This window comes from Chiloscyllium punctatum, chromosome 4 (assembly GCF_047496795.1).
Source record: "Chiloscyllium punctatum isolate Juve2018m chromosome 4, sChiPun1.3, whole genome shotgun sequence".
In the NCBI taxonomy this organism is placed as follows: Eukaryota; Metazoa; Chordata; class Chondrichthyes; order Orectolobiformes; family Hemiscylliidae; genus Chiloscyllium; species Chiloscyllium punctatum.
Window position 1 is genome coordinate 30,951,489 of NC_092742.1, and position 12,104 is coordinate 30,963,592.

Here is a 12,104-nt window from a genome sequence, read left to right on the forward strand (position 1 = left end):
CCTCTTACAGAATGAGGCTGGGGTAATAACGTGGATACAAATAGCATTACAAAATACTAAATAATCAAGGGGCTAAGGGGGATTGCGGCAGGGGAGAGGGAACAAACATAAAAATCATTGAAAGAAAAAGTATCAGGGAAACTAATATGTTAAATACCAAGATTAACCCATAGTATTGGGGTAGTCTATTAGCATGGATTAACTAACTAATATAAAACAGAGCCATAAAGGGAGCATTTACAGGATGGAAATCCATAACTAGTGGAGTGTCATACAGATCAGTGCTGGCTCCATAATTATTTACGATGTATATTCATGACTTGAATGATATAACTGAATGTACTATCACCAAGTTTGTGGATGACAAAAATAGATGGGAAGGCAAGTGGTGAGGATGACACAAAGAGAGACATAGAAAGGTAAAGTGATTGGGCAAAAATGTGGCAGATGGGAAAACGTGAGGTGATGCACTTTGGCAGGAAGAATAGAAGAGGTGAATATTATTTAAAAGGGGCAAGACTGCAGAAAGCCGCAACACAGAGGGAACTCATGCTTGAATCACAAAAAAGCCAGCATTGAAGTTCAGCAGATAGTACAGATGGTAAATAGACACATGAACGGGATGTGAACAGAGGGTTAGAAACCATGTATGAGCAATAAGTAGCGGGTCTAAATAAGGCTTAGGAATTGGGACAGGCTTGGTGGGCAGAAGGGCCTGTTCCTGTGCTATATTTTTCATTGTGGAACATTGTTTCAAAGGGAAAGGAATATCAAAATAGAGAAGACTAGCTAAAACTATACAAGACACTGGTCAGACCACAGCTAGAATACTTTGTACAATTTTGGTCCCTTTATCTAAGGAAACACATACTGCTATTGGACGCAGTTCTGGGAAGGTTATAGAGTTATAAAGACATAATGCATGGAAACAGACCCTTCGGTCCAACTCATCTATGCCAACCAAATGTCCAAAATTAATCTAGTCCCATTTGCCAGCAATTAGCCCATATTCCTCTAACCCCTTCTTATTCACATACCCATCTACCTCTGCTTCCTCTTACAGTTCATTCATACATGCACTACCCTCTGCAAGAAAAGTTGCCCCTTAAGTCTCTTTTAAATCTTACTCCTCTCACTTAAACCTTTACCCTCTAGTTTTGGACTCCCCTTCCCTGGGGGAAAAACCTAGACTATTTACCCTATCCATTCCCCTCATGATTTTATAAACTCTATAAGGTCTGTCAGCCTGTCCCTACAGTTCAAACCCTCCACCACTGGCAACAGTCTTGTAAGTTTTTTCTGCACCTTTTCAAATTTAACAACATCTTTCCTATCACAAGGCAACCAGAACTGAATGCAATATTCCAAAAGTGTCCTATCAATGTCCTGTAAGGCTGCAACATGACATCCCAACCTCTATACTCAATACACTGACCAATAAAGGCATGCATACGAAATGCCTTCGTCACTATCCCGTTTACCTGCATCACCGCTTTCAAGGAACTACAAACCTGCACACCAAGGTCTCTTTGTTCTGCATCACTCCCCAGGACCTTACCATTAAATATATAAGTCCAGCCCCGATTTTCCTTTGGTTCCCTAGGTCGATCTGGGTATGGAGGGATTTTCTTATGAGGATAAATTGAGGAAATTGTGTTTGTACTCATTGGAGTTTAGGGGAAATGAGAGGAAATCTTATTGAAACATAAGATTCTTAGGGGGCTTGAAAGGATAGATGTGGAGTAGTTGATTCCTAGGACACATGACTTGAGGACTAAAAGGCTTAATTTCAGAGTTAGCGGGTGCCCATCAAAGACAGAAATGAGGAGGAATTTCTTCTCTCAGAAAGTAGTGACTCAGGAGAATTGTTTAGCTGTTGAGGTTGGTTCATTAAGTATAGTCAAGGCTTAGATAGATAGATAGATCATCAGAATGGAATTCAAGGGTATCTTCTTCACTCTTGATTTGATTTATTGTCGTCATATGTACCTAGGTACAGTGAAAAGTTTGGTTTTGCGAGCAGTGCCAGCAGATCATAGCAAACAAGGACAAGTAGGGTGCTTAGAGGAAGCAAGGCATGCAAGGTGACACCTGCAGAGGAGGTGCACAAAGCAAGATCAACATTAGCAAGACAAATATTATTTGAAATTAGAGAGCTCCATTCAGCAGGGAAGAACCTGTTCTTGAAGCTGTTGGTGCATGGTGTTTAAGCTTCTGTATTTTCTGCCTGATGGAAGAGGTTACTGGGTGGAAGGGGTCTTTGCTGATGTTGTTAGCCTTTCAGCAGCAATGAGAAGTGTAAATGGAGTCCATGGATGGGAGGTTGGCTTCTGTGATGGCATGGGCTGTGCACACAACCTTCTGTAGTTTCTTATAGTTCTGGGCAGAGCAGTTGCCGGACCAGGCCATTATGCACCCAGGTACAATGCTTTCTGTGGTACATCTGTTAAAGTTGGTGAGGGTCCTCATGGACATGGCAAATTTCTTAAGCTGCCTGAGGAAGAAGAGGCATTGTCATACCTTCTTATGTGGATAAGACAAGAAAAGTAGAGTTCAGGATGATGAGATCAGCTATGATCTCAACAAATCGTAGAGGAGATTCAATGAGCCAAATCATCTCCTCTACTCCTACTTTTTATGTTCTTATTGACTACAGCAGTTCAAGAAAGTAGCTCACCACCTTCTCATACCAACTAGAGATGAATGAGAAATGCTGGCCCAGCCCATAATTTCTACATCCCATAAATGAATTTTTAAAAATCCTTGACAATAAACATCTATATCAAGACAGCATCCACATTTTCCCTTGACAATTACTGCTGCTGAATTCCCCTACTATCCACATGTTGGAGATTACCACTGATCAGAAACTGAACTGGACCACGCATTAAAACCTGAGGCTTCAAGGAAAAGTTGGGATTTCTTTGGCGAGAAACTCATTTCCTTCTGCTCAAAGTCAGTCTATTACCACAGGTTAAGAGTGTGTTGCAAGATTCTATACTCGCCTGAATAAGCATGGCTCCAAAAACACTAAAGAAGCTCAACATCATCCAAGACAAGACAGCCATGCGGGTGGATTCCAATTCACCTCCATAAACATTCAGCCCTTCGGCCACCACATCCAAGAGCAGCAGACACATTACAGTCATGGAGTTATATCGGACGGAAACAGACCCTTCGGTCCAACTTGTCCATGCTGACCAGATATCCTAAATTAATCTGGTTCCATTTACCAGCATTTGGCCCTTATCCCTCTAACCTTTCCTATTCATGTACCCATCCAGATGCCTTTTAAATGCTTTAATTGAACCAGCCTTCACCACTTCCTCTGGTAGCATGTTCCATACATGCACCACCCTATGTGTGAAAACGTTGCCTCTCAGGTTCCTTTTAAATGTTTCTCTTCTCACCTTAAACACATGCCCCTTAGTTTTGGATTCCCCAAATTGGTACAACATTACTTACAAACTCCCCTCCCATGCCATATAATATCCTGACTGGGAATACTTCATCATTCTTACACTATCATTGTTGCATCAAGGTCCTCGAACTTCCTTCCCAAACAGCACTGTGTGTGCATTACATAACTGCAGTAGCTGAAAAACAGGGCTCACCATCACTTTCTCACGGTCAGTTCAGGACAAGCAGCAGACGGCAGTTGTGCCAGTGATGCTCACATCCCATAAAAGCATTAAAGAACTCTCCAGTGGAGTGAGGGGGAATAGCTTCAACAAAAGACTCTTCAAAATTAAGAGGGGCTTAGTAGCACGGACAGGGGCAGTATTCTGTCTGACTGGGGAGTCGGTGAAGAATGTCATCAATTTTAGTCAGGAGAAATTTCCTCCAACAGAGCACAGAATATATTCCCCGTTCCACAGCGAACAGTTGAAAGCGAGATTATCTTTTTACAGAAAGTCGATAGTTTGAAGCAGTTGAAGGTACTGCACAACGCAGAAAGAAAGACCAACACAACATAATTGTTGAATAGATCAATTCAAAACTAACAGGTAAGCCATGTCCTCTCTCTGTTCTAGCTTCCCTTTGTCAGCAAAGAGTCTGAAATGCAATGCCACTCTATCACCTGGGTGCAAAAAAAAACTTCCTGCAGTACTATCTAAGGGCCTCTGCAGTGCAATGGTAGTGTCCCTACTTCTAAGCCAGAAGACCCAGATTCAAGATCTACTTGCTCCAGAAGTATGTCAAAATAGGTCTGAACAAGTTGGTTAAATATCTAAATGTACGCCATGACCACCTTGATTAAGGTATCTCCTAGCTAGGGCACCGCTACTGAAAATGGGGAACTTGGGTTCAGAGGTACAAAATTACCAACTACACAAGAAGAGAAATTATGCAAAGATATTATGAGCAGTCATGGTCATACACTTAACCATCCAAAAAATACTGTGAGGGTCAACAATTGACTAAAAAGGTCAATTCAAACCGCGTAAGGGCCTTACCCACCACAAGGTACGGGAGAAGGAAAAGTTTACCTTTGGTCCCCAAGCTGCGTGACGAAGACATTCCTTTTGGGATTTTTTAAGTGAAGTGAATATCGCCGATAGTCTGTCAGGCTGGGCAGTTTGCCGTCGTCCATAATTCCAAGTTTATTTTCCAAAAATCATAAAGAAAACCCCTTGCTGAAACGCAGCAGAGTTTTAGGAAAATGCCTGAAGCGAGAAAAAAAAAGTGGCCACGGTTGTTGTGGTTGGTGCAAATAAAATCCTGGCCAAAAAACCAATCACCTGGGAATGACCGGTTGCCTATGAAACTATCTCTTTGCAAGTTCGATCGCTGGCCGCTTCCTGAAGCAACCCCGGGATCATGTGACAGGGAGAAGCAAAAACATTACACCGTCTCTATGGGAACCACCCGGAGACTGGGAAGAAGCCGAACAAGATCATCCTTGACTTCGATCCAACATAAACACAAATGCATTGCAATATTTCCATTTCGGAGCTTCTCTGTTCTGTGGATTTTCAAACCAGTCCCTTCTCCCCACCTCACCGCCGCTGGAGTAGAATTCCATTGGTGTTCCCTTCCCAATCGATTCTAATTGCCACACCTCACCCCAGTAAGGGTAGAGAACACCCCAAGATTGCCCTGGATTCTGGTGTCTCCAAAACTTCCAGGCTTGCACCCCAAACAGCCAGGTCAGGAGACCACAGAGGTTAGGAAAGAAATGTATGTTGTTTACGGTCTTTGACTGGTTGTCAAAATATCAGGCAAGGGGATGAAAATGTTGTTACACGGATAGTTAGCCAAACTAGATGACTGGAAACAGAGGGGAACCTTCAGGGGAGAATCTTTATGTACAACCCAAAGTTATCAACTTTACCTCAATTGCATGCTTTACTGTATGTTAACTTCCTGAATTCATTGCTGGAAATCCCTCTGAATATCAACAGGCACAGATATTCCAATGGCCAAGTTGTCTTGGAGTAGGGCAGATTGGAGTTGACTGTTGAGACTTTCTGGAATTCCTGACACAACTGCCTCCATGGGAACTGGCCAGGCAATTGGAAATTCTCAAAGGCAATTCCCACATATCTGCAACTGTACAAAAAAGCTCCTTAAATTTGAAGGATTTGGTGGATTCCAACTCACTTAAGCTTAATAGTTATGCGGGAAAGGTTAGATGATTAAAAGCCTCCTGAGTAACTCTTAAAGTGAGCTCCTGACTCACCGCTGACCACACCCAAGTGAACCTCCCCAAACCCTGACACCACTGACCCTACATCACCCCTGATCTCACACTGGGCTGATTCTGCTTGCCACCCACCCTTGCCACTCGCCCTAACACACCAGACATAAGCATTTATTAATGAATCCACATTTTCTTCTCACAAAATATAAAGTGTTTATCTACACTTACTTTGGTATTTCTGATGAATTCTCCTGATGAGTGAAAGATGTAATGCTTCAACATAATATGTCCGTTTTCAGCAATTTTCAAGTTCTACCAAATTACTAATCTTCCCTTTTACATCTTAAAGAAATCTTTACAGTCAGTCTTTTTAAATGTTATAGTTTACTTTAATCTTCAATGCTCTCCAATTTAACCAATATTTTTGTAAAACATTACGTGCGGGTTTTAAAACACTCCGAATTCTTGGAAATACTATAAGCTGCTTCATTGCACGATCCTTGACCTATTTAATTGGCCACAGATGGAGCACATTTCACATGAAGTTTATATTTATGAACAGACAGTAGTATATATTCGTTGACATTTATGATTACTTTTAAAAATATTTACCATTAACTTACCATTAACTATCTTAGTTAGCTTGCTAACTCTCATATATAATCCCTACAGTGCAGACAGAGGCTTTTCAGCCCATGCTCTTCTGAAGAGCATCCTACCTTCACCCATCCTATTCCTATGTTTACCTTGGCTAATCCACCTAGCCTGCATATCCTTGGACACTACAAGGCAATTTAGCACAGCCAACCCATCTTTGGACTGTGGGATGAAACTGCAGCACCAAGAAGAAACCTCTGCAGACATGGGGAAAACATGCAAACTCCACACAGGTAGTCACCCAAGGCTAGAATTGAACCTGGGTCCCTGACGCTGTGAGGCTGCAGTGCTAACCACTGTGTGAACCCTATCATATCTCTGTCACTGGCAGAGGTATCCTCTAGTTTCACATCACATCACACTTGAACTCAATGTGAAATTCATCATATTATTGTCTCCTAAATTATACTTTATTATGAAGTTACTGATGAACTCCATATAATCAATTAGGATAAAATCTAAAATAGTTTGAAATTAAAAAAAAACACAGAAATGCTAGAAATATTCAGCAAGTTATGGCAGCATCTGTGAAGAGAGAAACATTTAATGTTTTAGATCTATGATCTTTCAGCAGAATTGGGAGAAGTTAAAAGTGGTAAATTGGCCATGCTAAATTGCCCATAGTGTTCAGGGATGTGTAGGTTACAGGTAAATGTAGAGTAATGGGAAATGGGTTTGGGTGGGATACTCTTCGGAGGGTTGATGTGGACTTGTAGGGCCAAAGAGCCTGTTTCCACGCTGTAGGGATTCTATGAACTCTATGAAAAATATTTTGAGCAAGTGAGAGGTGAAAGAGGAAGAAAGGATGATCTATGATAGGGTAGAAGATTGGAGCAATTGAAAAACAGAGTCGTTAACCTTCGAGGGCCAAAGGGAATGTGAGGAAGAAAGAAATGAAGAAGAGATGAAAAACTAAATCATGCAAAGAAAGGGACTGAAAATTAGAGGTCAGCATTTATGGTAAGAGTGTAAAAGCACGTGGGATCCAGGATAAGTTGGCAAGATTGATCCAAAATTCCTTAGTGGTGGAAGGGTGATTGGAGGCAAGTGATTAATGGCATACCACAGAGGTCAGTTCTGAGTCCCATACGCACACACACATATATTTATATAAATGATAGAGATGAGAATGTATAGGGGGATTTAAGTAAGTTTGCGGATAACACAAAGATTGGCCAGATAGTGAGGAGGAAGGTCTTAGGTAACAGGAAGATATAGACAGGATGGTCAGATCAACAAATCAGTGGCATTTAGAATTTAGCCCTGAAATCTGGAAGAATTAACAAGTATTCAATGAATGGCAGGACACTAGTAAGCTCAGAGGAAGAGGAATCTTGTCTATTTATCCACAGATCCCTGAAGGTAGCAGGGCAGATTAACAGGGTGGTGAAGGAGGCATATGAGATACTTGCCGTTATCAATTGTGGCACAGATTCTAAGAGCAGTGAGATTATGTTGGAGCTGCACAAAATATTATTCAGACCACAATGGGAGTATTGTGTGTAGTTCTGGGTAGCCACACTATAGAAAAGATGTAATTGCACTAGAGGGGATACAGTGGAGATTCACCAGGATGTTCCCTGGGGATGGAGCAGTTTACCTGTGAAGAGAGGCTGGAAATGCCCAGTTACATTCTTTATGGCAAAGAAGGCTGAGGAGAGAGACCTGATCGAGATGTATATGTTTATGATTTTAGTTAAAAATTACACAACCTCAGGTTATAGTCCAGCAGGTTTATTTGAAAGCACTAGCTTTTGGAGTGCTGCTCCTTCATCAGTATAAAATCGTTAAGACACAAAACTTAGAGCAAAAGTTTACAGTGTGATGCAACTAAAATTATATATTGAAAAAGACCTGGATTGTTTGTTAAGTCTCTCATCTTTTAGAATGACCATGTTAATTTCAGTTCTTTCATATGTAAGTCCCAGAACCTTTTTTAAAGTTACATTCTCAAGTGAACTTTAACAATAGGGCCATGTCAGCTCAGATAATGCATTCGAGGTGTGAGGTGCCCTGTGTGAGGCTGTCTGTGCTCCAATGTTCAGACTCATTCTATTTCTAAAAAAAGGATTTACATAATCTTACATGGATTCATGCAGTTTTTGAGCAAAATAAGATGCAATTCTGCAAGTACAAATTCACCTCACAAACTTATATGTATGCGTGTGTGTGGTTGGGGGGGGGCGGGGGGAGTGATGACTGTCTGTGAGAGAATGTGTGTATGTGTATGTGTCTGAGTGTAAAGGGGTATAGGTCTGTGAGAGGGTATGTGTGTGGGTGTGAGTGTAACTATGTATGTGTGAATGTATTAGAGAGAGCTTGGGTATGAGAGAGGGTCTGTGTGAGCGTGTGGGTCTGTAGGGGTGTGTGTGTGTCCGTGTGCATGTGTGTCCGTGTGTGTGTTCTGCAATGGGGTCACCTGTAGTGTGACATTAACCCAAAGTCCCGGTTAAGTGTAGCATCGTGACATTATCCATGGGTTTGCGGTAAAGTGAGGTGCTGTGGTGCCCATCCTTTAGGGAGATGCAAGTGTCCAAGAACGGCTTCATCAGGCATTACTGAAACAACTACACAGTGATATCAATGAGTTTCATCCCACCATCTAACTCACCACAAACTACTCTCTAGTATCTGTCTCATTCTAGGACACATGCATCTCCATCAAAGGTGGACACTTCAGTATCTCACTCTACCACAAACCCATGAATAATTTCACAATGTTACACTTCTCCAGCTTTTACCCGAAATATATTAAAACAGCCACCCACCACGGACAAGCCCTACACATACATAGGATCTGTTCAGATGAGTAGAAACATGGTGGACACTTGAAAGTACACAAAGATAAGAAAGGGGTACAATGGCTCAACATATCGACTGCCAGTTCCATTGTGCCACAGCGAGAAACTGTAATGACCTCCTCAGGAGATAGACACAAGCTGCAATCAACAGGGTACCCTTCGTTGTCCAGTACGTTCCAGGAGCTGAAAAACTACACATTGTTCTTTGAAGCCCACAACGCATTATCAATGAGGATGAGCATCTCGCCAAGACCTTCCCCACACCTCAATTTCTCGCCTTTAAACAAGCACCAAACCTCAAACAGATCATTGTTCGCAGCAAACTTCCCAGCCTTCAGGACAAGACCACACAACCTGTCACAGCAGATGCTGCAAGATGTGTCAGAGTGTCGACACTGATACAACCATTGCACATGAGGACACCACCTAACATGTACATGGCAGGTACTCATGTGACTTAGCCAATGCTGTCTATCTAAAATGTTGCAAGCAAGGATGCCCTGAGGCACGGTACATTGGCAAAATGGAATTGAGGCTTTAGCAACAGATGAATGGACACCGCACAACAATGAACAGGCAGGAGTGTTCCCTTCCAGTCGGAGGACACATCAGCGGCTCAGGACATTCAAACTCGGACCTTTGGGTGACTATCCTCCAAGGTGATCTTAGGGATAGGCAACAACACAAAGTGGCCGAGCAGAGGCTAATAGCCAAGTTACACACACACACACACACACACACACACACACACACACACACACACACACACACACACACTAACTCTCCTACAGACCCATACACTCACTCAGACCCTCTCTCATACACAAGCTCTCTCTCATTTGCTCATACATACACTCCCACACTCACACCACACACGCACCCTCTCAAAAACTTATACCCCTTTACACTCACACTCATACACATACACGCACTCTCTCACAGACACTCATACCCCCCCTCCCCCTCCCTCACACGCACACACACATGCACACACATACATATAAGTTTGTGGGGTGAATTTGTACTCGCAGAATTACATCTTATTTTGCTCAAAAGCTGCATGAATCGATGTAAGATTATGTAAATCCCCTTTTTTAGAAATAGAATCAGTCTGAACATTGGCGCGCAGACAGCCTCACACAGGGCACCTCACACCTTGAATGCATTATCTGAGCTGACATGGCACCTGTTGTTAAAGTTCACTTGAGAATGTAACTTCAAAAAAAAGGTTCTGTGATTTGCATATGAAAGAACTGAAACCAGCACGGTTATTCTAAAATATGAGAGATTTAACAAACAATCCAGGTCTTTTTTAATATAAAATTTCAGTTACATCACAGTGTAAACTTTCGCTATAAGCTCTTTGTCGTACAATCTTGTACTCTACAACTACCTGATGAAGGAGCAGTGTTCCAAAAGCTAGTGCTTCCAAATAAACTTGTTGGACTATAACCTGTTGTTGTGTGATTTTTAACTTTGTACACCCAAGTCCAACACCAGCACTTCCAAATCATGACGCTCATGATTGGGATTGATAACTTGGAGAGGAAGTAGCTGTTCTGTTTAGTTGAAGGGTCAATAACGAAGGAGCACTATTTTAAGGTGAAGGGCAGGAGGTTTAGAGGGAATTTGAGGAAAATATTTTCACCCAGAGGGTGATGGGATTCTGGAATGCACTACCTGGGAGGATAATAGAGGAGGAAAACCTCGCAACATTTCAAGGTGCAAGAAAGAGCACTTGAAATGTCATAACATTCAAGTTTATGAGCGAAGTTTTGGAAAGTGGAATTAGTGTAGATAGCTTAGTATTTTAAACATTATTTAAAGGGATCTTCAACTGCTTATAGTTTGTTAGTTTTCCAACCATAAAGGATGTGAAACTGCTACTATCAGTTGTTAACTGTTCAGAGCTTGACATTTCAGTTTTTTTCTTGATAGACGTTCTTCTAAAAGATAAACGAGAAAGAGTAGCAGGAAATTGAGAACATTACAAATCCTCGTTCTCTCAGTAGAAATGATAAACATTGAATGATAACCACGTTTATCATGATTTTAAATGGCAGTGTAAAAATGATATTTTAATGGTTTGGACATCAATTAAACAATTGTCCTTGATAGAAATGAAAATTAAAGGAGTTTAATAGTGGCCAAGCTATTAATTTGTGGTATTTATAATTCAAAATCACCTACCATTGTATAATGTTTCTAGAGAAAAAAATAAATAAATCACAACCATTAACAACTCCATTCTCAGGAAATTCCATTTTGTTGAGGATTGACCATAACTAAACATAAACAGAAGTCAAAGCTCCAAGTAATTGTAATATCAAATCACAACCAGTTATGAGAGTGTCACTATTCTGGAACCTGATAATGACAAGCCGTAACTGAATACTGGTATTACTTCCCATGGTAGATTAAAGTCTTTGTTTAGAGTGTAACTACCAATCTGAGACTAGTTGCTGTAGTGATGAATCCCAACCTTGCAGTACCCACTTTACACCACCCAGATAGGTCTGCACATTTCTGAGACAGTGGATAGTAACATTTGATCTCACCGGAGTAGCAAGTTTGCTTACATTTTAAACTTGGTTTAAAGATTGAATTTATACTTAGGTCAGCTAATTTTGTCCCATGTGCTTTACCAGAGCCTCCTACAGAGAATCTCACATGTCTTCTCTCTGGAGTCAGATCAGAAACTGACAATGTTGACATTCCCCCAATTTTGCATCCCTGCCAGAAGGAAACCTTGGCATGAATGCAAAGATGGCACCCTTCGTCTTCTGAATCTAGTGTTTTGTACACAGTTCTTAGCCAATGTTTCCCCTGGTAATATTCAGAGGTGTTTCTTGAATTCATGTCTCCTCTTGGAAAGCAATCAATAATTCGCAAAATACCAAAGCCATGAAGCATAAAGTGTAGTCTGTGCTCTAAATTTAGAATCCCATTGCTCAGCCTAGAAGCAATCAGGCACTTAACAGATAAATATATTGCATCAGATA

General features: G+C 41.3%; 2 protein-coding genes across 2 annotated transcripts in view; one reads left to right on the top strand and one right to left on the bottom strand.

Annotated features, from left to right (window-relative positions):
- Nucleotides 1-4,826, bottom strand: part of ccdc197 (coiled-coil domain containing 197) — a 59,751-nt gene extending 54,925 nt beyond the window's left edge. The window contains exon 1 of the mRNA XM_072568288.1: nucleotides 4,491-4,826. Coding sequence (XP_072424389.1) covers nucleotides 4,491-4,594 — 104 coding nt within the window. The 5' untranslated portion in view covers nucleotides 4,595-4,826. The remainder of the gene's footprint in view (nucleotides 1-4,490) is intronic.
- Nucleotides 1-12,104, top strand: part of asb2a.1 (ankyrin repeat and SOCS box containing 2a, tandem duplicate 1) — a 138,617-nt gene that overhangs the window by 76,430 nt on the left and 50,083 nt on the right. The gene's annotated exons all lie outside the window — the stretch shown is intronic.